This window comes from Drosophila takahashii, chromosome 2R (genome assembly GCF_030179915.1).
Source record: "Drosophila takahashii strain IR98-3 E-12201 chromosome 2R, DtakHiC1v2, whole genome shotgun sequence".
NCBI lineage: Eukaryota > Metazoa > Arthropoda > Insecta > Diptera > Drosophilidae > Drosophila > Drosophila takahashii.
The window spans coordinates 26756751-26782053 of NC_091679.1; the positions used below are offsets into that span (position 1 = coordinate 26756751).

At 42.2% G+C, this 25303-nt stretch overlaps 3 protein-coding genes across 3 annotated transcripts; 1 reads left to right on the plus strand and 2 right to left on the minus strand.

Annotated features, from left to right (window-relative positions):
• Positions 1 to 900: 900 nt before the first annotated feature.
• LOC108056488 (neprilysin-1-like) lies at positions 901 to 2103 on the minus strand. The gene is made up of 2 exons (XM_017140298.2): positions 1792 to 2103; positions 901 to 1719 (listed from the first exon to the last, which is right to left on the minus strand). Exons 1-2 carry the CDS (start codon positions 2101 to 2103, stop codon positions 901 to 903), a joined length of 1131 nt encoding a protein of 376 aa, XP_016995787.2.
• Positions 2104 to 16361: 14258 nt separating this feature from the next.
• LOC108056493 (uncharacterized) lies at positions 16362 to 18465 on the minus strand. Its single transcript, XM_017140302.3, has 2 exons — positions 18010 to 18465; positions 16362 to 17949 (listed from the first exon to the last, which is right to left on the minus strand). Exons 1-2 carry the CDS (start codon positions 18382 to 18384, stop codon positions 16465 to 16467), a joined length of 1860 nt encoding a protein of 619 aa, XP_016995791.3. The 5' UTR covers positions 18385 to 18465; the 3' UTR covers positions 16362 to 16464.
• A 2014-nt stretch (positions 18466 to 20479) lies between these two features.
• On the plus strand, positions 20480 to 20894 carry LOC108056487 (protein takeout-like). Its single transcript, XM_044392935.2, has 2 exons — positions 20480 to 20531; positions 20599 to 20894. The coding sequence occupies exons 1-2, from the start codon at positions 20480 to 20482 to the stop codon at positions 20892 to 20894; spliced, it is 348 nt and encodes a 115-aa protein (XP_044248870.1).
• Positions 20895 to 25303: the final 4409 nt, after the last annotated feature.

Sequence of the window (25303 nt, forward strand, 5' to 3'; positions counted from 1 at the left end):
AGGCTAAATTTAGTTTAAATGCCTACCCCTTCGCTCTCGACTGACTGACTGCCGACTTTTTGCAGCAATATGCCTCCTGCCGTACAGTGTGTGCTCGCTTTTAGAGCCGAACTGCTGCGCTCGCTGCCGGCTGGAATTATGCTTACTTTGGAATTCAATTAACTTGAATTTGTTGCAGTGGCGCGACGTGATTTCATTTTTCCCGATGCACTTTTCAAAGCACCAGTCCCCGGTGCGATGATTGTGTTTTATGGGGGCTAATGAGAGGTAGCTCCATTTTAACGTTTACTAAAAAGACATTCGTGCTCATTGCTGGAGTATTATAAATTGATTTTATCCCATTACAATACTTGTTAAAAATAAACAAATATTTAAATGTATTTATACCCGTTACTTGTAGAGTAAAAAGGTGTATTGCAATCGTGCAAAAATATGTAACAGGTAGAAGGAATCGTTTCCAATCCTATAAAGCATATATATTCTTGATCAGCATCACCAGCCGAGTCGATCTAGCAATGCCAGTCTGTCCATCAGTCTGTCTGACGCTGAGATCTTGTAAATTTTAAAAGCTAGAAAGTTGGGACTAACTAATGCAGATTTGTGGGGTTCCTAGTAGGGACTTCCTACGCAGCTTAAGCTTGTTTCATCAGAGTGATACGCCCCAATCGTCTTTAGCGAATTTAAAAGGTGTCTGGCGCCCACATCTTTAAAGATTTTGAAGCAAAATAAAAGCAATTTTTTGTGTTTATTAACACCTATTGAAATGTAGAAGAATTTTTAAATCAGACCATTCAATAAAAAGTTATAAGCAAATAGTGTAATTCAAGCAGTGCAAGCAGTTGCTTTACTGCATGCATATCTCCCTCGCACTTCCTTCCTCGAAAGCGTTGCTCCTTATAACTAAAACAGACGACACGTTTTGGCAGCAAGACGCAGGTCTGGATCTACAGGGCAGTTGAAGGCCGCTCTGCTCGATAAGGCGCCCACAATTGCGTTCCTTTGTAAGTTTCTTTGTCCTTTGGAATTGTAATAAAGCGATTGGGCGTATTTCACAAAGAAGAGCTGATCGGCGGACAAGTTGAGTCCTGGCATCTCCTTGGTGACATTGTGCTGATTCTTTTGGCTTTTGTAGGCCGCAAATGCTAATTGCAATGATGCGATTTCGTCCAAGTGCTGCTTTAGTGTATCGCTTGTCAGATTCAGATACTTACTGTAGTGATCCAGAAAGCTTTTGGCGCGTTCCTCAAACATGGGTTGCGCACCCTTTAACGAGAAGTTTATATGGCCGATGATTTCCTGGCCAAGAAGACCACCCAAAGCGCCGAACTTCATGGCGGACGGCCAGTAATCTTCGTAATCTTGCAAAAACCTCACCAAGTGATGAACGTCTATCAACAAACCCCTCTGCGATCGGATTTCATTGGAAAGTTCCTTAGAGTGACGAGTGCTGAATCGATCGATGTCGACAATGAGGCGTTGAAGGTTTATAAACGTCGCCGGATAACTATCTTCTACTATTTCCAGGCGGCCCATCTCCCTGATTAGGCGATCGGTTAGCAAATTGTTCTGGACTGAGCTTATGGGCGACAAAAATGGGGATCCCTTACGCAGTACCTCCTTTCGAGACTCCCAGTCCAACCAATCGGTTTCTTCCAGCGTTCTTCTTAGGCTTTTCCGCAAGTCCTTAACTCCCATCTTTGTTTTCTCCGTAAGGTAGGCCTGTAAATGAATTCATTATATAATTAATTTTACATTTTTAAATGTTTATTTTTCGTCATCCATAAGACTTACTGCCATATAGAGTTTGTTGAAGAGATACGGCATGGAGTTATTCGCCTTGGCTACTGTCGTCAGTAATTTTGGCGTCGAATGAGTACAGCAGCTTCTAGCCAAATAATTGACCACAGCCTCAGGATGACGTTTTGACACCTCGTTCATCTTCTCAACGTACAAATTGAATTCGGATGCATTCTGAGCCCAGGAATCGTAGGGATACCATTTTATGGCGTTTGTTAGCGCGTCGCGATAGAACGCTAAAACCCCGTCGGTCACACTTGCAATTTTATCCTCTGGCAATTGAAAGGATTGTAAGTATTGGCTCATACGCGATCTATCCAATCGAAATGCGAAAGAAACTCCATCCGCGACATTGTCCCTTTGGAGGATGGATTCAAAGCCTAGATGCGGTGTATGCACAAACGGCTCAAAGGGATAACTATCTGATGTAATCTCGAAGATCAGACCCTTGGCCCCGTAATCGAGCAAGTGGGAAAGCCTCCTATTGACCGAATGAGGGTTAGGTAATGAGAATCAGCAGCAGGAAACGTCTGGAGATCAGCCTCCAAACAGGCTTTGTATAATTTCTGGGCCACTCTATGTTCGCTGGACACATTGAGAGATTCCGCCTGTTCTCTCATGGCCACTAAGTCCTCAATTTTGTCCTCTAGATGTTTCGTAATAGAAAGTGGTTGAAGTTCGAATTCGTAATTTCTACAGGCGAACTCAAAAAAGTTGTCACAAGTTCATGATGTATTTCATGCTATCCGCATCGAACTGTAGCTCTTCACTTTTCGAATTTGGAATTGCGTTCCCATCGCTTTTCGGGGAAAATATTAGTAAAAGCAAGAAGATCAGAAGACAGACCGATCTTGGGTATAATTCCATGTTAATCAACCGACGAGGTATACCTATTTTGTCCGAACTTATGGGCCGACTGTTCGATTCAAAAACAAAACTTATACTGCCAGCTTTTTTCAAAACTTACCCATTTTTATATGCCCAGAGTAGAACACGCCATTTATGGCATGATTTTAAATAAATTTATTTATATAGACTAATCTATCACCAAATATGTTTGCGAAATATATAATAAATATTTTTCTACTGCCGATATATGTAAATACTTATCTACTTCATTATTCCATTGCGATAACCAATTTCAAACAGTCACAGAAATTCGACTAATCTTGACTTGGATAAAAAACATCTAGAGCACAAGAAATTTTCGACCCTTATCTTAAGTACACTGTACTTATAACCAAAAGTTCAGAAAAAAACAAAAGTAATCAAGAATATACTAAAGAAAGAATCTGGTTTGCGTTCGTTTACTTTATACATTTCATACACAAACAAATTAAAATTTGTGTACACTTGCAGAGGATATTGACGCCATTACTTTTTATTCGAGGTACTCGATCATAGCCTGTTCAAATTTTCTTCCGGCTGCGTAGATACCCTGAAATTCTTGAAAACAAAAAAGGAAGAAAAAAATCATTTTAGTTTCTCACGCAAACGAAATCTTTTTTATATGTAATTTGTTCTAATTTAAAACAATAAATTTATAACAAACATGTTGGTTCAATACCAATAAAAATACGAAAAATTGCGTTCATCATTCATTAAGAATTAGTTGAAATTCATCCGCTGGAGGGGTTTCCATTATCGGAAAAGCTCCTAAGCGCTCTTTAATCGAACCAAAGTCCTCGCCTGTAATACTGTAAAATGTAACTGCAAACTGTTCGCCCGCCACCCAAAGTCCCATGTATTTCTGGCTCGTATAATCCGGGCATATGGCAGGATGACTGCGGAACGAGTCCAAACTGAAACTGTTTGTTGTTGACGCTCGGGCTTAACGCTCATTACAATTTTCAAGTACATTTGCGCTGATAGTTACACCAAACCAACTTCCATGTGCGCCGAGCAGACAGACAGGACCTTGAAACATATACTATGCAAATATAGCACAGATACGGAAAACTCCACTCGACTGAAGGAGGAGGAAATCCATGTGGGAATCCATGAGGATGGATGTGGGCGAAAGCAAGACCCTCCAGCGGGGCAAACAGTTGGTTGGCCAGGCACAAATGTCTGCTGACCATTAAATTCACTTCACTTCATTTAAATCTAAAGCATTGCGGGGCGAGACTTCTGCGGACATCCCAGGGCCATGTCTGTTGGAAAAAGTTTTTCAATAACACAAGAATATTCGTCGAGGAGGTGGCTGGCTGACAACTGCAAATAATAGTTTGGCCTTCTTAGGGCATTGAAACACTTCTTTCGAGATGCCCTCACAGATTGAGAACTTGAGCTCTGAAATTGCAGTGTTTAATTCTTTTATATAAATCCAACTTATATTAATACCTAATAGGCTTACCTATACAATAATTTATTTTACTACAATTAAAATAAATTAAAATTTTCTTTTTTTTTACGTAAAATCAAACGTACATTTAATTACAAATGCACAAGGTTAATAGTATAAATTATTCAACAAAAAATTAGTTAACTTAAATACAACTAAAAAGTATTCATTGTTCGTTTTGTTAGCCAAGTTTCATAAGTTTTATTTAGTCAACTGTTCGCTGACGCTGGCAACTTTCGATGAGCCACTCGAAAGCCTTCTCCACTCGAAATTGGGGGACCTATAGAGACCGTACCTCCCCCTAATTTGCTTTGACTTTGATGCATTTATACTAAAATGCAGCTGGGTCACACCGGTCCATTCCGTTTTGATCGCCGAATCGGTTTTATTTGCTACCTGCATGTCCTGGAATGCAAATTGCTCCTGGCCGGCAGACAATTCGGCCCTTTGGGCAGGACATATGGAGGTCCTGCCCGAAAACCGCAAAACCAAATTGATTTTGTCTGCTCAAGCCAGGACATGAGTCCTCTGTCATGGCAGCTCAGCTCAGTACAACTCAACTCAACAGAACAGGACAGAACAGAACGCAGACGGCGCCAATTTTCATTACGCATCTGTAGCACTGCTCATATGGCATTACGCATACGACCCATTGTCCCCGGCCGGACAATTGAGTTGCCAGCATTGTTTGGACACTGGCCATTGGATGTATGCATGTAAACATAATCAGTATTTGCAAATACAGAAGTGCATCGGGCTGGGATGGTTGGGATGCTTCAGATGCGATGTGAGGTAAGCTCCCCGACAATAAATGCCAGTGCAGCAATTCTGCTGAATGGCCATGAGGTGTGTGGGTTATGGGATTATAGTGCGATTACAATTGCGTTGCAGCCCGCCCAATAAAGTGTCGGCAATGTTTGATTGTAATCAATCTAATCTAACCGAAATACAACGTACTCAGCATGAATTCGAGGTTTCAAATCCTCCATTTCAAGCTGGAAATACCAATTATGCAGTTTAAGATGCTAAAGTTTCAAATTTAGCGTTCGCCTTGAGGTAGCAATTACCAAATTGCTTTGGACAGCCGCAGTTCAAAGGAAAGAGATCCAATGAGTTGCGATCCGATTGCCAAGAGGACCAGCTGCTTCCTTTTCCCCGCCCCTCGTCGGGGAAATAAAAACAGTTGGCCCAACTAAATGGAGGAGATGCGATGACAAGTCGGGCGACAATCGAGCTTACACAAAACCCGGACTCAATGGGGAACAAATGACAAATTTTTAATGCCTCACGAAACAAAACGCTGATAAGATCAGCGGCAGCCGCACAAAAACAAGACAAAGCGAAAAAAAAACCCGAACAAAGCGCTGCGAATCCCAAACCCTGAAAATAAAAAAAAACATACAAAACAAACAAACGGATGACAACGCTTCGAGGACGAGGATCTCAAGATCTGGAAGCGCTGATTTGGGAATTAAACACGCGCGAATAGGAATCAATGACGGACTACCTGCTCGTTCGGGATCGCAGCCGGGACCTGGATAAATGGACGAATGGATGGATGGTCGGATGATTATTATGGCAGACAGACGGCGCACGGTCGAGCAGACATTTGAGATTTTTGTCAACAGGATTCGGGATTCCACGGGGCGTGGAGAAATAAAATTAGTAGAATACGCCAAGCACTCAAGTCGCTAGAAAAGAAAAACATTTTGAAAGGACAAACACACTCGAAAGGCGGGCAGCCCGGCGAAGGACCGAAACCAAATCATCGGGGGTAGCTGATGCTGTAGCTGGTGGTCCTATCCACGGGCTGTAGTTGTCGTCATTTGTTGATTTTCATTCCAGCTTGGCTCGTTTCAGCTCCTTCGTCGCTTTGCCTCGTAAAAAATCCTTTAAGTGCACTCCAGAGCACAATGCACTCGCCTACAGTAGGTTCCGCTCGGCGACTCTGCATCCAGCCATCCATTGTAAACGGCATGCCTCGTCATCTCATCTCATCAGTCTTCAGCTGGGATTACACGGGCCGATTCGTATTGCAAGACCCTAGATTAGCCGATATTTAAATCGATGCCCCAGCTGTTTTTCCATTCGACCTTTCATCATCTTCAACTACACTCAAAAAAAAATTTTAGAAAATCGCCTATGGATTTGCTTTACTGGCGATTTTTTTCTATATTTCTGGAATATTTCTTGAATTTAATGAATTTTGATTAATTGGAAGAAAATTTTCTTTACCAGTAGAAAATTTTTTTATTTTAAATAAAAAAATCGCCAGTGAAGCAAATCCATAGGCGATTTTCTAAAATTCAGGGCGATTCATTTTCTGAGTGTACAAGTAAATCGATATTTAAAACAAGAAAGGAAGTTAACTTCGGCAAGCCGAAGTTTATATACCCTTGCAGGTATGCCTACTTAAAATGTTGTTTTTACATTGTCAAAAATCAAAACGCCAAACAAAACAAAGTTACAATATTTTTTCTATTATTTTTTTGATTATTTCTATGAGAGCCATAAGATATAGTGGTCCGATCCGGCTCGTTCCGACATATGTACTACCCAGTGCTGCCATCACTCAGCTTGAAAAACAGGACAGATAAGCCAAAAAAAACAGGGAAAAAAAGGACGAAAAATTTTAAAAAAGGACAAAAAAAGGGACAAAAGTAAATGCGCCTCCATTTTTCTGTTTTACCAATGGGTTATATAATTACTTAATTTAAATGGATTTTATATTAAATTCAATTATGTAATGACCTACTGCGCCCGACTCACATCCTTCTTTGTTTGATCATTTTACCATGGTTAATTTTTGTGCGTATACGTAATAATCTAAAATTATTAAAATAATAAAAGCATTTCAAGTAACTATATTGGTAATACAAAAAAATGCAATATCTGCGTCAAACCCGAATAAGAGTCGTTAAAATCTGAAATTTTTTTCTGACAAAAAAGCAGAGAGTAAAAATTGAGAAATTTTTAAAGTGTTTTCCTCTTTTTTTGCTACAGAAAAAATCGTACTATATAGAAAATCCATCGACTGCTTTACGTCTCTTTGATAATTTGTAAAAATAATTATTTTTTAAGTGCCGAACTGTAAGATTGATGGTTAAAAAGGCGTTTTAGCATATAAAAACAGGTTTACACACATTCGACTGGCAAAAATAACACCAAGACCTTATTTTTGAAAAAAGGACAGATTTCCGGATAGGGGATGTTTGAAATTTTTTCCGGATAAGCCCGTTAAAAAAAGGACAGATCTGTCCGGAAAGAGGACAAAATGGCAGCACTGGTACTACCTGCAATAAAAGACTTTTGGGAAAGTTTCATCGCGATAGCTTTAAAACTGAGGGACTAGTTCGCATAGAAACGGACAGACAGACAGACTGACAGACGGACATGGCTAGATGGACTAAGCTATTGATGCTGATCAAGAATATATATACTTTATGTGGTCGGAAACGTCTCCTTCACTGCGTTGCAAACATCTGACTGAAATTATACTACCCTCTGCAAGGGTATAACAAGACTTTGAGCAGAGAAAATTTAAATTTATTTTAGAAATATTATATTTAAAACAAACAAAATAAAAATAATAGTAATTAAATTTTAAAAATTTCCCCAGAAGAAAATTTTGCCTAAACTAATAACGAGACTATGTTTAAACCAATTTTATTCATTCCTTAATTAACTCAAAATATTTTAATCCTCAATTTAATCCTCTTTTCGTTGTTTAGAAAAAATCTCAAAAAATATAATAATACCACCAAATCCCAAAGCTGCCTGTTTCCATCCATATTTCCCTGGCGCCAAAATGCCCTCCAATCTCATCCCTGGAAAGTCTCTTCCCGATGCCCTGCTAATTTACAATTTCAATGTCACGCCTCGAGCAAGTGACGATAAATTCGCACTACTCGCAGAAAATATGGGGCCTGAAAAGGGCCAGATTCTGGAGGGGATCTCCCTCTTCCGACCAGTCGCCTCGCATCGCTGGCTCCTTGCACTTAGTGAAATTACATGGCTGCCAGGACTTGTTGATTGCCCCCGGTTGCTCCAACGCGTTGGCTAAATTTAGCATTATTAAAAAATTAAGCTGACAACATTCTGTTGTCATCCAGCGACCGAGGCAGAAACAACAGAAACAGGAGCCGAGACTATCGAAATGGGGAGGGGTATCTGCCCGAGAAACGAGTGGAGGGTCTGGGGAGGGGGCCCCGAAGTGCGTGCGTCATGTGGCAGGGTCTCTCTCCGTCCGAATGACACTTACTTTAATTCATAGGTGCCGCCGGGGGAGGGGAAACATGCCCCAGACTTCTCTGGCTATGGCCACATGCCTCCGCCGTCTGATTAATTGTATTTTGGTTTTTCGAGTTATGAGCAAGGCCAGAGACGCACGCTAAATTAAGTGAAATTTTTCATCCACATTTAATTACGCTAATGATCTGGGAGTAGGTTCCACTCCAGCAGCAGTTGCCAGTTGCCACTTATTAATCGGAGGGCGAAAAGCAAACTATTCCGGACTCCTAATGCTCCTACTCCCGCGCAGCTGCCAGACTAAGAGGAATTTACTTCACTTTTAGGTTTAGGTCGTCTCATGCCTCATACCTCCACCCACGAATCCGGATCTGAGTCCCGACCCAGACGTGATTACCAGTCGCTGGTGTAGTGAAAAGTACACGAGTTGTAAGTCAAACTGACACTGAAGATTATGGTTTATGTCGACAAAGTTGACACGTTGTTTATCAAAAATGCAAGTCAAGGACTTTGTGTCCGCTGGAGTCGTGAGCTGCTGCAGCTCATGGAAAACAACAACTTTGTGTTGACGGATGCATGGCAAGTGCAAGACAAAGGCCCAGACCTTTGGATTCAGACCCCATAGATGCAACTTCAACTGCATCTAGCAACAACACCCCACAAGGGCCAACAGAGGAAACAAACCGTCAGATAAGCGCGGACTTTCGGGAGTGAGGACTTTCCGCGGGGACTGTGCCAGCTTGTTGTGCGTGTGTCTTACAAACTGTTGTAATTAATTTGGTTTCCTCGCGCGGGGCTGCTTCAAATGCAGTCGAGATAATGCCAAGTCTGAGTGCATTATGTTCTGCTTAAAGTCGTTATAAATCAGAGATGCGATCTGTGGACACATGAGTGATTATCTGCGTCTCGATTGATGGATGCGAAATATCAAGCACTTAATAAGAAAAATGGTTCTCTAAACTTCTTGATTTGTTTTTATAGGATAAAACTATCTGTATAAAATATTTAATATTTATTAGGTTTATAAAATATCTTTACTTATTTTTGTAGAGTGGCTAGCCACTAAATAAAATATTCTTAACTTTTTTCGACCAATATCGGATAATGGACTCTATCCACTCTGTCCCAAGAGTTGATAAGGTCGTTATATCAACTTTTCCCACCCTCAAGATCCGCTTTCATCTGCGGTAAATGATAATGGGAAGCAAATCGCATGACGCCCATTTAGATGACATAACCGATAAACTGTAAATTGCCAACAAAACGGAGAACTGAAAACTTTCTGCCACACACATTAACATTAACCTATCTGCGTGCGTATCGGCGGCATTGTCTGGGACCCATTTATGCTGGCCACGCCCCCGCATCCACGCCCCCAAAAGGCAAGTCAATCAGCGCCATCGAGTATGTTCGCTGGGCCAAAAATAGGGATCGGGCAGGTTTCGGGCGGGAAGGAGCCTTTCCACTTGGCTGACTTATTCCTTAGACTTTCTTTTCGCTGGCTAGGATTTCTTTTCCATTTTTTTAGTTATATACGTTAAATAACTCCCCGTTGCGTGGCAAACTTTGTTTACGGCAATAAAAAAGTTTTCTTAAAATATACAAAATAAACTCGAGTCCGGCTGCGGGAGACAGAAGCCGAGTGCCAAGCGCTGAGAGCTGGGAGCCGAGAAGGATGTTCAACCTTTTGGGAGCTCTTCCCGGGCGCAAATGTAATATTTGCTAATTTTATGTGAATTCGGAAAGTTTCGCTCCCCGTTCGGGGGAATGGGGACGTAATCCTCACGAGTAAACGCAAATCTGGCGCATTTATGGCTATAAAATTTTCTCGGAATGCACAAATACCTTGAGAATCAGTTTTTAGCCAAAAAACACACAAGGCGAATAAAATAGGAGCGGCGAAAAGAAACAAAAACACAATCCCCTTACACAGGTCTAATGTATGGGATTATCCCTAAACAAAGCAAACAAACGGCAGCAACTCACTGGGACCGCTGGCAAATCAATTTTACATATCGCACACTCACACATCCTTCGGCCCGAGGTCCCGGCTTATCCTTCGGATGTTCGGATGTTCGTATGGAAATGGAAACGAAGTGCTGCCTGCCTAGCGCGAACTTGAGGAAAACAATAAACTTTCGCCCGGCATCTAATATAAAAGGTGAAAATCTTTTCGAAAGCTTCCAAAGGTTTTTGCCCCCCAAACCCAAACACTGGGCTCCGGGAAGCAGCAGCTGGCAGCGGCCCCATAAATGCGGTTAAATGTAAAAGTTTTTGCATCTTTAGGATGAGCGTGCGGTGTTTTTACAAAGTTCATGGCATCCCAGCTGGCTGGGCTGCATACAAAATCAGGGGAAGGTCGATGATGATGGCATCCACTGATCACCGCACAGAGTCTACAAAGTATTCAGTATCCATATATAAGCCCCTTTTCCCGGTTAATTATGAAAGATTCTGTTCGAAGACTTTGGGTCAGACTTTGGGTCAGCGCCGCACTTAAGAGCAACTGCAACTGTAACCGCACAGTGCACAGTCTGAAAAGACTTTTTTAAATAACCCGCTGCAATAAAAAGCAAATGAAAAATAAAGTACACTGAAAATATTAATGATTTTTAATGAGAAAAGGAGGGTTGATCCGTTACTTCCTAAATAATAAAACTCAAATGAATTACTTACAAAATTGAGTTGTGCAAAAACTTTTATTTCCAAACTCCGATAAACTCACCGTCCGAATTTTACTTTTAAAGTAGACTTTAAGCTCAGAGTTCCCATACAATTTTAAGGTTAGAGCTTAGAAAAATATCGACAACTTGCTATTTCTCGGTTTTCCCTTCAAAACATCGATTTTATCGAGTTGATACTGTCAAAATAACGAAAATATCGATAAAGCTCAACTAGACATATCTTTAAATTTAACTTGCGAACAAGAAATACACAAATAATATTCCGAAAGGAAATATTTTTTTCAGTGAGCACAGCACTGCCAAGAAAGCCCTGGCCATCGAAACAAGGCCTTTGCGTGCCAGTTAAGAGCCCGAAATCAAGGGGTTAATGCATATGCCACACACTCGCTGTGGCACTGCCATGGAAAATTATCTATCTGCGGCCCATCCCATCGCATTACCAAATGTTGCAGCCTGAAATACTGTAAAATGTTCCCAAACGTTTCGTTGGCCCATGCTAATTATGGCCAGTAAATTAGCTGGCGCGACCTTCGATTCGAAGAGCTGGTCTGAGTTTTTTCGATAATAAGTCAAAGTATGTCGGTTTTGATTGATTAATTCAAATCGAACTGGGCTACGAATTGAATTTTTAATGGCACCATAATTTGGCAGCAATTAAGTGTGGAAGAGGGTAGGAGGGCCGCCATGACGATTGAGTTAAAAGGGTTGGTAAACTAACAAGTTATGGAATGGTTCATACTGATAAGACTCTTTTGTAAAGGGCATTCCTGCTTCAACTTGCCCATTTCTCTACGACTTTTCTTTGTTAAGTTTTTTTCTGGTTGCCCAGCTCAATCAAGTTGACACTAACACATGTCGGGCCCTAAGTGTTGGCCCCCCATACCCTTCCATTCCACGCCATTCCGAAAATGGGAGAAAAGCCTCTATTAATAGCGCATTAATTGATGATTATGTCGGTGGAAAGCGTCGTTGACAAACTACGTATCTGATGGATACATGCAGTCGAAAATGCTCATGCAGTTGTACGCCGCTGAATGCTGCCATTAATCAAAATGTTGCTGCTGATTTTCGAAGAGCTTTGCTGCGGTTAAATATTTTGAGCGGCAACACATGTTGCCAGTGTCATAAAGCCCAATGATTTGTCGTCGGTGTGTGTGTGTGTGTGTGTGTGTTGGCCAGGCCGCAGCGACAGGCTTTGCAACATGCTCAACTCCAAACTATTTACCGCCAAAGCGAAAAAAAACCGAAAAGGCAGCGAACTGCAAGTACTGCGAGTATCTTGGCATCGTTCTCGCAACTGCATCCGATAGATACTTGAAACCGCAAACAAGCTGCAGTTTCGCCGAGCCAGATGCTATGGATAACTAGGGGGCTGGGGGCTGGAGGCGTGGCATTGTGCGTTTTGCGGTTTTGAGGTCTCGGTTTTCTGGCTCTCATTTTCGGCTACGGATTTTGCGTAAAAGTTTTCGAAACATTCGCTGAACTATGGCGAGCATTTTCGTATTCAAAAACTAGTTGTGCTGTCAGCATTCATCCGCTGGATAGATAAATGCGAGTGCTTATATAGAATTGCGGAAGCCAAAGTTTCGCCAACAACTTTATGGGTATTTATTGATTTTAAAAATAGTTGCGAGCGAGTTGGTCTGATTGATGGTTGCATAGTTGCCATAGAACTTATGGCCCCTGGATTTTGGCGAGTGGATTCGTGAGATTTCGGAGGGCTGTATGAAACGCAAAGCGATCCAAATGTTGTTTTGTTTCGAGTTTGTTGCGCCAGTGAATAGTTAAAGTTTCGGTGGCCAATTCTGTAGCATTCTGTAGACCAATTGGAGTTGTTTAGCCCCGCTAATGGCGGCTTTAAGGGGCCCCGTTCTGATTCGATCTGAATATCAATCGTGTGTGTTTCGTAAGTGGCGGCTTTTGGCCTGGAATTGGCCCGGTCTAATGCCATTGTGGCAGCTGGGCCTGCTGCATTTGGCCACCGGCAATTACCGGCAACAACACATGCATTACGCTTCCCACCTTCGCATATTGGCCAGGAACTCAACTTGGTCGAAACTTTCGCCGAAATCTGCTCGGGTAAAAGTGAGGCTGCCGGCATTGGCCAGAAGTCTTTCGGGGGCAGCAGCCAAGCCAACGAGACACGACTCCAAATTAACACGTAAATTGCAGCGGGTTAACACGCGTTCCGGTGCAATTGGAAAGTGTTGCCAATCCAAATGCCCTGTCTCCGTTTCAAATTTACTTAAAGTCTCTTTCTCTGCAGACAGAAAAATAAGATCAAATATTAAGAAAAATATATGGGGTTTGTTTCTATCTTTAAAATATGTACCTTTGGCTTACAATAATATTTAATTTTTTATAACAAAAATAAATTAAATACAATTTAAGGAAATTCCTCATTGGAAACGTATCGGTTATCTCTGTTTACGAAGAAGTACAATATTATTACCCCTTTTAACACCATTTTTTCTGAATGTACCCCTGTCTTAGCCTCGTTAAAGGCTGCTCGCTTGGCCGAATGACTAGCGGGCCTTGTTACAATTAATTGCATATGCCGAGCTACATTTTTGCATACCGGCAACATGGTGCAGTTAACAATAAATTAGCGTTTAAAATGCTATGGCGGAGCCCACCTTCTCCGATTCCCCTGTTCTTCGGCTCTCGGGTATAGAGGTCTGGAGGTCCGGCTCGTTAGCCCTTCAAGATCACGCAGGCGACGTCGGGCGATCAATCAAGAGCCGGGGTAATGTCTACCCATCGCAACACGATAGTTTAGCTGAATTGCGCAATTAATTAGTTTCGTGTTAATGAGCAATGCGCATCATACCGTGGTCATAAGAAGCGCTCCAGACACTCCACACCACTCCAGTGCAGCGCACTCGATGCGACCAGGAATTTTTTAATGGCTTTTTGCGACCGGGCGCAAAGTAAACTAGAAATTTATGGCCATCAAACAGGCTTTGCAATGAAGTCTCACTTAAAGTTTATGAAAGCCAAAGGGATCCTCCACTCAAAGTCAACGATTTGTGGTAAGAAAAAAAACAACAAGGAGTGTGGAAACTATAGCAAACTTTTAGTTTCCGTTGCAAGTTACACAGTTACACAGTTTAAAAACGGAATAAATGAATGCTTTATTCCTGATATAATAAATATTAAGTAATATATTGTTAATAATTTTATAATTTAAAAGTACCTACAAAACTATAAAACTACCTACGTCCAAACATTATATTTCATTTAAAAAGTTTATTTTGTTACTTTTATTTTTCGCAGTGGAAAACCCACCCATTGCCGGCTTGACTTATGGGGATTCACATTTCCAAGTCATTAGAGGCCGGCTTTTTATTTTATTTTTGTGGCTGGTGCCATCAAACTCATGTTGCTTCGCATAAAATACAATATTCGAGGCCTCCGACGGCTTTTACCCTTTTATTGTTGTTCCTTGATAGGCTTCAAAATGCCACCGCTCCTCCGCCCGCAAGCAATGTCAAAAGTTATGAGCAAACAATTTTCTGCTTAAAAGCGTCTGTCACAAAACTTTCGAGCGCCCCTTGTCAAGCCAAACAAATCCCGTATTGTGCCGCCCATGTCAGGCAATACTTTTCACAATTTGTCTGCAATTACGACAGCCGGAAAAGTTCGGTAGCTCGACCCAGTACTCCTGCTCCAAAAATGAAATTCCTACGTGATTTGGTTTTAACGAGATTTGTCCCCGGCAGCCAACTATCGACAATGCAAATACAAGCGAATGTATCGAATGTTCTGTAAATTACTGCTACGTCCATTGTGGGGCGTGGCCCCGCCCTTATTATTTGCCACACACAATGCGAAATATCGTGTGTCAGAAATCGGGAATTGATTCAGTCCCTGATTTCTATTGTCGGTCGTTCGAAAGCGTTTTGTCAGCGATGCGTGTTGTATAATGTTTCGCATAGTTTTGCAGCTGAAGTGCTTCGGTTCGGTTCAGTTCGATCCCAGCCCCGCCCTAGGATCCTGTCAGGATACATAGTTGCAAAGTGGCGACAAAGGGAGCAGTTCACATTTTCAAGGGTCCCTCCGCCACTCGATTTGCCAACTGACCGTTTTCGCTTTATAATTTGACAATCAATTGACAGTTGGGTAAACAGAAAAACACAAATGCAAACACGCCACGCACTCGCCAAACGCAGAAATATGCAACAAAGCCCTTGACAATAAAAATATAGAATAAAATATCAAATAACTTGGCAAAAACTATTTGAGAGCAAATTGCGTTGGCCAACTTGGATTTCCCCATGACATTAGTTGAGTGCCGGAAACTGAGTGCTTGTGTGCGCAGCTGGGGTTGCCCATGCAACCTTTGAGCTGTCAGTAAGTGTGGAAACTATGGGTTCGCAACCGATTAAAATAGATATGAATTTCGTATAAAAATCTATTTTTAAAAGGTTTTTTATTTTTATACCCGTTACTCGTAGAGTAAAAGGGTATATTAGATTCGTGCAAAAGTATGTAACAGCAAGAAGGAAGCGTTTCCGATCCCATAAAGTATATATATTCTTGATCAGGGGCACTAGCCGAGTCGATCTAGCCATGCCAGTCTGTCCGTCTGTCCGTCTGTATGAACGCTGAGATCTCAGAAACTACAAAAGTTAGAAGGTTGAGATTTCCCACACATATTCTTTGGCTTCCTACGCAGCGCAAGTTTATTTTAGCCGAGCGCCACGCCCCCTCTAACGCCCACAATCGCCCACTAACGATTTTAAAATGGGTCCTGCGCCCACATCTTTAAAGATTTCCGAGAAGTATAAATGCAATTTTGTTGTGTATACTTATACCTATCGAAATGTAGAAGACATTTTTCAAATCGGACCATTTATTAAAAAGTTATACGCAATCAAAATTTATATATCTATCTCCCTCGCACTCCCTTTAGCTGAGTTAAGAAAATTAGTCTGGACACCAACCCGAGTACAGCGTTCACAGTCCCTTTAGCTGAGTGACGGGTATTAGATAGTCGGGACACCAACCCGACTATAGCGTTCTCTCTTGTTAAATTTTATGATCTTTGATTCAAATTATAAGCAAACTACCTCTGGCGAAACTGAATCTTCAACGCGTTTAATAAATAATTTTATGGGAGAAGTTTTGTTCTTTAAATGTAAAACAATTTAACCCTTAAATTGCAGACCAAAACTTGACTTTTAGTGAAATTTAATTATTATTATAATTATACATTCAGCATGATCAGACAATGCGAAAATTATTTCTCATAACTTGACTTTCATTTAAATGTCATACGCATCTAGTAATATTCTCATTAGTTTAATCAAAGAATTTTACACAGATTAATTAAAGCATTTTCAGCATGATTAGATATTTGGAAAATTATTTCACATAAGACATTTTCCTCTATCTAAACCTCAAGCCAATAATGTCCAAGATGTCCTCCTTGGTGAGCTTTTCGTCCTTTTCCTCCGCCTTTTGCGGGGCCACTGGAGGCTTGGATGGTGCCGGTGTTGGAGCTGGTTTATTGGGCAACACAGGAGCCTTGGGAAGGGGCTGTGCTGGGGGAGCGGATGCGTTCTGGTTGGGACGATGTTGTTCCTTGACCGTTATTTGAAATTTACTCTTTGACTTGTCCCCCAAAACCACGACGATGGGTGGCTGGGTCTCCTGGCTGGAATGGCTGCTCGAAGGGGGCTTCACCCAGCAGCGGTAGGTGTCCAGGGATACGCCATGTGGCGGTGGCTTTGAGAGCAGATCCTCACTTTCAGTCTCCCTCTGCTCCTGGTCCACATTTGTCTGGGGCTCCTTCTTGACCGCCTTCTTGATCCCAAAGGGCGTAAGGTAGGTGAAAAGGTGTGGATAGGCATGCTGTTTGATTTCACAAGTGCAACCGCACTCGATGTCGTGCTCCTCCTCTTCGACCGCCTCGTGTTCCTCCTCAACCTCAAACAGCTTTTCCCTCTCCTTCAGCCGCGCCATCCTTTCGACACTGCTGCCCCGCAGTGGAGCCACATAGCAGAAGTCCGTGTCCTGATCCTCCAGTCCAGTCCTGGACAACTTCTCGCCCAGCTGCTCCTCCTCGCCGGCACCATCCTGATCGAAGGACGGTCGACAGGTGCACACTCGGCAGGTGCAGGTACACTCCGAGTCGCAGGACAGCTCGTCCTTGGGACAGGGCGGACACACCACCTCCAGCGGAGGGAATGGCACTCGGTGCTCGGGGAACTCGTCGTCCTCCTCGGTGAAGGGCAGCCATCGGCAAATGTACGGTCCCTGGCTGCACTCGGCCGTAATCTCCGGCGATTCCCGGGCCTGTGCATATTCCAGGCAGCATCGCAGATGCGGGCAGTTGCACTTGGGCTGGCTGGCCGAGGTGGTGCTACTGCCGCTCACCGGAGTCGGCTTTTTGGACATGGCCTGGTCCGCCCTCCTCAGGCTGTGATTGTGCCTGGACGAGGCGGAGCTCACGGCCGCCGATGGCTTTTGAGTCCCTGTCCGAGTGGAGGTCTTGGAGGGAGCACTACTGGCGGCCATATTTTGCCTAGCGTACAGAACCTCCATTTGGGTCGTGATCGAGGAGGCCGTGTTGGAGACCCCATGCGACTGGGTGGCCGTCCCCGTGCTCGTCGCTGTCCCCTGACCACACATGCAGGTCATGTTGTCTGCCCACAGAACCCGCGTCTGCAGGACGTCGTAGAGACTCTTGTAGACGCACTCGATCCACTCCTCGAACAGCTGCTCCTCGGAGTACATGAGTCCAGCCAGGACGGCATAAATCTGGGCCGTGCGTCGGGCGGCGTGCAGCCAGAGGCACTCCGCCTCGTGAGACATCTTGTCCTGCAGACAGACGTAGCGCCGTCCCTCCATTCCCGTGCCATAGTAGAAGGCCTTGTAAATATAATAATATTATAAACATGTAAAAATAATTTTTAAAAATATTATCTCCACCTTAAAGGCCCGCTTCACAATTGAGTAGGCCATCTGGGCATCCATGCGCGACATATGCGCCTCGTGAGCCAATCCGTGCAGAAAGCTCTCCTTGGCAAAGCGTTTTTTGGGTATCCGATCGATCCTTTGGACCACCTCTTCGTAGTGCTCGAGCGATCTCTTGATGACCCCCGCACTGCGCTCGACCTCCCAAGGCCGGAGTCCGCATATCCTCATCACCTTCATCACGCTGTCGGTGACGTCTTCGATGTCCAGCCGGCGGAACTCCGCCTGAAGATCTCTGTGCTGCTCACCGCAGTCCCGCTTATCTGGCAGGTGACAAGGACACTTGGGCGGCTGTGGCGGCAAAGTCCGCGACGATTCAAATGAAAACATTCTGGTGGAATTTTGGATTTACGAAGTCAAGAAGTGGAAAATTGTGTATATATCAGCTGCAATAAATATTAAGATAAATGTCTCTAAAACTACATGTGAAAGCTTTTCCATTTCGCACTTAAAACTGAACTGAAAAACCTTAAATATGAGAAAAAGTCTTTCAGAATTGAATGCTTAGATAATTATTAATTATAATTATAATTATTTCATAAAATCGAATGAAGGTATTAATTAATTAAATTAAGACAATGCAGCCATATGCGGTCCATCACTGTTGTTCAGTCCCTCCCCCGTCGACTGAAACTCGAATCACCTGCCGCTGGGATTTGTCACAGGCGACAGATTTCCCGGACAAGTGCATGGCTGCATTTCTGACGTTCCGCGGTCTTCTGCATGTGGAAAGGGGGCGGGGAAAATGCATATTTATCACAAAACCAGCACGCATGCTGATGTCGATATTTGTTTACCCAACAATTTCTGTCCCTCCCGCGCACCGTTCTCTTTATGTTTGCTGCCTGATTTACTACTGTTAATTTGAAATACTTTTATGATGCATTCCAAGCGGAAATGCACTGGGGACAAGATACACATTTCAACAAGCGACTGCGCAAAAACAACAAACAAAAGTGAGTGCCTCTATATCTCCTCCATTATGTAGTGCTCTATAAGAGAAGACTTAAGAAAACATAGTCCGTAGAAGGGGCAGAAGTAAAACTAAGAACGTAAAATACCCTAAAAAATATTTAACAGGGAGCTTAATCAAATAATTGTTTTAATATAATAAATTTTGATTTATTAATAAGAAAAAATTTAATTAATTTGATAAGTTACTAAATATTTGCCATTAATCAAACCTAATGAACTTAATGACTAATTATTATTAACATTTCACTTCTCATTTTTAATTTGTACCTTGCTCAATGGTATTTTAAAAATTCAACATAATTAATTTACAACACACATTTTAATAAAATGAAAACCCATAAATACTTTTCCTGTACATAAATGCTTTAGTTAGTTCCTGTCACTCTGGACACAACTCCATCAAGGTCTGTCCCGCGTAAAAAGTGAATCAAAGTCTGAACAAATATTGTCATGCGGTCGTGACAAATATTTACATAGTTGGCGCGCCATCGATTCCCGGGGAAGGTGAAATGTGGTTCCCCGTGCCCAAAAATAAAATCAAATGAAATGAAATGAAAATACGACAGAAACAAAACGAGCAGCCCCGGAACGGAGTGAAACGGAAAATGCGGGCACATTGACAGTGCGGGCGATTGATTTTTCCTGTGTTTGAATTTGAATTTCTGCTGCCAGTGCCCAAGTACAGCCGAGGGTCGATTTTCCGGGGCGATCTAAAATTAATGCATTGCAAATAGATGGCGCTGCAGTTGTCAGCCACGCGGATAGACAGTCCCTAAACCCCGGGAATGGGGAATGGGGAAAGTGTGGCGGAGAGTCATTCGAGACGGACAGAATGAGTTTAATTGTTGACCTTAGCTATTAGCCCCTGTCAAGGGGCCTTTGTGTCCCACTGCATTGTTTCATGAACTGACACACACAGTCGCCAGTCGTTCGTGCACGCATGTCTTTGTATTCCCGCAATTTATATGCAAAAAACACAACGCACATTTGCGAAAGTTTCTTAGAATCCACTTCAGACTTCAGCTCAAAAACGCTTTGGAATGCCAAAAGGCGCTGACTGACAATCGGATTTTCAGAGCCACAGAGTTTCTTTGTCGGCTCCAGAGCTTCACGATTTATAATCGCATTTGTTTATGTTGCAGCAGCAGTATTGTTTTTGATTTCTGTAGCATTCCGGGCAATGTGCGACTCATTATTATGGCCTGTGCATCGCCAGATTGTGAAATGCGTCAGGGAATCGAAGAATATAAGTATCTGTCTTATATAGCACACTTCCCTAGGAATCCGATCTATTCCTACCAATGGGGATTTTTTGTGGGGACTTACCGACAGCTAAATTCATCGGGTTATGCTAATAATCGTAATCTAGGCAGTCATGTACTACTTTGTAGGTAGTGCCAACTAACTATTTAGTTCTAGTTTTGCTGTTGAAATCAACGGACCGTTTAGAATGTCACTTCGTTTTGCCATTTTAACGCTTCTTTCAGCTGTTGGAGAGTTACGTAAGTGATGATTTTAAAATAATCTAAAATTTTTTTAATCAATAATTAAAAAAACAAAAATCTACAGCTGTCGATGTGAAAAAGTGTCGCTTTGGTAACGAAACCTGCCTGATTGAGAGCCTTAATGGTTATATTCGGGCATTCGCCAAAGGATATCCCAAACTGGACTACCGGCCCTTCGACAAACTCCCCATTTCGGATCTTGTGGTATATAATAGTTCCCAAAATCTGCCCGTTTGGATGACCTTCTCTGTGAGGAATCAAGTTCTAAAGGGCCTTGAGAACGCGACCGTACTTTCTGTGAAAGGATTTAATCGCGATCCCACCAAGACAATGATTATAATAGGAGTTCGCATTCCATGAATTGAAATCGAGGGTTCATTCGATTACCAGATTAAACTTTTCTTCGTTCGCTTCAATGGCACGGGCGCTATCACATCCGATCTACAAAATGTTAACCTTACCATTACTTTTAAGCCGTTTGTAGAATTTCGGAATAGAAAGCGATATTTAAATGTATACAGCTTGGAAACCCGGATTGAGTTGGATCGCTGCATCATTTCGATGGACAATCTTAGTGCTGAAAATTTGGATCTCACCATTGCAGTAAACAAAGTGTTTAATGATAATTGGCTGGAGTTCTGGAACGAAGTGGAACCAAGCTTTTTGCCTTACCTCAACCAAATGGGTGTGAGTAGACTGCGCAGATTTTTCCACCACTTTTCATATGACGATATTTTTGTAAAAGATAATCTAGAATAAAGTTTTTTTTTACAAAACTTACACGATCATCCAGTTCAAACCTTTATCTTTAGAAAATTTTAGCATACCTTACAAACGAAGAAAACTTAATCCAGAATAAGCTGTTTTATTTTAAGACCTGTACGTATTTATTAATAATTCGACTGATTTGCAGAGCAATACAACAGATCCAATAATTTCCGCTTCATTAATTCCTCGTGATTAAGTTCCCAAGTTGTCTCTGACCTATAATATAGCGTATTTTAAAACCTGCTATCTCATCAGAACAAGCGATTTGCTTAGAACTTGCCAGGTCATCTAGCAAAATATTTATCATAATTTAATTAGTTTATGCACTATATGGGTCATTTAAATTACGCACGCAAATATTTTTAATAGTGATTAATGCTTGTCGAATTTTATTTGATTCCTGATGAGTTAAGTACTCCGGTTGCAGGTTCCCATTTCCAGTTGCTCAATCAATGCCAGGGCCCCTCTATTCCCATGGAGACTTCAATTTATCACGCTTGATCTTGATTAAAAGTCCGCACCCGCACACGAGTTCCCCTTTCGAGAGATGGAGGGCCCAGACAAGCCAATTATAGACAGTCAAAGCCCCGTGAAGATGCCAGCGATCCGATGAAGATCCAAGGGCTGAGCTGCTGGTGAATGAAAACGGAATGAAAATTATAATGCGAGCAGCAGCAAAACATACCGACTGCAATAAAGACATCAACAGTTCGGGCATCAAAGAAGCAGCTAGGCGAAAAAAAAACCAAAGGGAAAAATACAGCAAAAAGGGGGAAATGGAAATCTCTTATGAGATTTCCAAAAATAATATTAAAATTAGCAACGAGGCGCGGCAAATGGTCTGTTCTTTCCATTTTCCATCGCGTGCTGCCCTCGGATCATAAATCCAGATCCAGAGACACGTCCTCAGTCTCAGTAGTCTCAGGAGGAGTAGATCAATCAGAGCTTAGTGCCAGTAATTAGGAATGATAAATGTTCGATTTGCAGTGTGATATGGATGGGTTATAAATAAACAGACAATGAAAAAACTGAAGAAGTGGTAAAAAAAATTCGGGAAAAACTGGAGTGCAGAGGAATGCACAAAAGAGGTAGGAATGATGAAATCGGGAGAATCCATTGAGTTATTTATGAGAGTATAGAATTAAGTTTACAAAATGGACCTTCCAGTTGCAATGTTTTCCAAACCAAAAGGCTTTGCCTGGGGCCTTGGTTTCTTTATTATATTTCTTCCAACCAAAAGCGGCAGTAGTGTAACCCAGTCTAGTAAATGCAAATATGAATGCACGTATATGCTTACCTTGCAGCTTTCACACGCTCAAACCGATTCCGAGCCGCAAACACAGACATCCTTCGGCTGAGGGTAATAATGTTAGCGCCATATTTGACCGCTCTGTTGGCCTTATCACGCCGAGCACAGTAGTCAGCTCGAGTGACCACCACAAAGTTGCCTGACCGCAGCACAGTGGGATGAGTTGAGTTAAAAAGCGCAAAATTATAATTTTGACCAGGGTAAAAATATGAAATATAAAATTGAATACTTTTTTATTTAAAAGAAAGTAAGTATAAATATTTTGCAAATTTCCAAAAGAATGAATCATTATTACATAATTTTTCAAATATATAGTGACCAATAAATTTCAGTAATGAATGCTAAAACAATTATCAGCAGGCGATTAATTAACACATTTAAAATGGTAGGTATATAAATTAAATATCATGAAATATTAATATGGGATCATATCATATCAATTTGATAATATCAAAGGCTAGGACTGACGATTCTTCCTAAGCCTAGGGGTAAGTAAAACAGAGATTAATAAAATGGGTTTCCCGTTCTATTTATATCTACCCACTGTGCACAGGTGCAATCGCCTGTGTGTCCCACTCAGGTTGGAGATCTTGGGAGGAGGGCAGGATGGCTGGCAGGTGCGGCGGGCATTTACAACATTTGCGGTCTGCAGGCATTTGCATTTTCCATTTGAATGGGCCACGCTACCGCACGGATATGTGTCTATAACAAAACAATTAGAAACTACGGAGCTCGGGGCTACGGACTAAGTCCTCGGCGATTTGACGCTGATTTATGAGGGGCGCAGACGGAGAAGGAGGCAGAGTGGGCGAAGTGGGCGGGGCCGGAGCCACGAAAACCGAAAGACAGGCACGTAGCAAAAGGCAGAAGGCGGGGATTAGCCATCGACCAAAAGGCAAATAAAAGAAACTTGGCACACACATAAAAAGCCAAGAAGGAGGAGGGTGGCTGGGTGGCTAGATGGCTAGATGTCTCCGTCAATTTGGCCACCCGTGGGCATAGTAAAATGCTAGTGAAACAATTATGCAATTACTTAATTTGATAGCCCAAGTGTGCCCGCGTATGTGTGTTTGGTTCTTTGAGTGTGGCTATGCGGGCTACCCTACTCCCCATTACGTATACGTAGCGTGGCCCACGACTTTGCATTGCGACCTGTAATTGCTTTCAGCGAAGAATTTGACCAACATTTGGCTCACATTATCCATGGTTATGAGTGCGGCGGACATTGCGTCCCAAGTTTTGCAGTTTTTGCAGTTAACAGCTATTACATTTTTCTTTAACTTTCGAAATTTACCTTTATCTTGGAGGATATTCCTGTCATCTTTTCACTTTGTGCTCTAATGCTGCTTAGAGTCACTAGAACAATATCCCTGCCATGTAATCACTTCTCTTGAGAAAGGGAACCAAATAACTTGTTATTATCATGGCCCGAAATATGTCACAGCACTTATTTCGTCCTGTCCCACCAGAAATTTCAACAACAATCAACACCTCCGACGCCAAACGGGGTGTATGTACGCAGAGTGCTAAAAATTGCCAGAAATCATGGCTAATATAAATCATCTTGGCAAGCAGCTTTGCATGTTTAAGTGTCATACATAAGGCAAGGCAATATGAGAGCGCTCACGTATGAGGAAAGGCGGGGGAGTCGCTCATTCGCACCCACACATAATAAACACTCGGAGCTTGCCTTAACCCTTTTTGACTTTTGCAAATGCGGATCTCGAGGCACCACCCCTAGATGAAAAGCACCCGACCAAGCCCGAACCCGAACCCCAACCCAAACCAAAACCCACCTGGGCGCACCTTTCTGGCTGTGTGAGGAGGGCTCTATTTGCTTTGCTACTCAAGTTGTGTTTTCTGTTTATTTTCGTTAGGATTTACTAAAGCAATTTTCTTTCTTGTTTCTTTAAGGCAGCTTAGAGCTTCTCTGCCCTATGTAGGTATGTGTATTCACATTCGGTCTGTGTAAACACACATTTGACATTTGCTATATTTTTTGTGCAAATAAATAGTTGAGGCAGCCCCAAGCAAAAAACAGCTGCTGGCATATGTTCTCGCCTTTCTCCACTCTGGTTCACCTGTGCAGGCGGCAGACTCCCCCGAGATTTATGCCATGTCAAGACATTTTTAATTAAGTTTGATTCAATTAGCAACGGAGGATGCCTCTGCAGGTGTAGTTTTGGGCTTGCTGCACAATTGACAACAATTGAATTTGCCATGTAAATACTTGATGTTGCAAAATGTAATTTCAAATGTTTCAGAAAGAGATTGGAGCTTTAAGTTTCCCTTTTTCCCGTTGGTATTGCGTTGCTGGATTATGGATCCATATCATGTCTGAGCGCCATATAAGAATTAAGTCATAATGCTTTCAAGCGCGTCTGTTTCAAATGCAAAAACTTGACAAACGCAACATGGCAAACATAAATAACCTGAACAAGCGGCGACAACAACAAAAACTGGAGAGGAAAGCTATAGCACACACGTTTTTATGATGTGATGGAACAGCAGCAGCAACAACGGCTAGAACAGAGACAAGAAATACAGTAAAACTAACAACTCAGTCAAGTTGCCGGTGACATACGACAAGATTCGGGGGGTGGGCGGAAAAACCAAAGGAAAAACTCACGAAACACAAAACACAAATGGGAGGTAACGAGCTTCAACACAGGCAGAAAAAGGAAGAAAGATC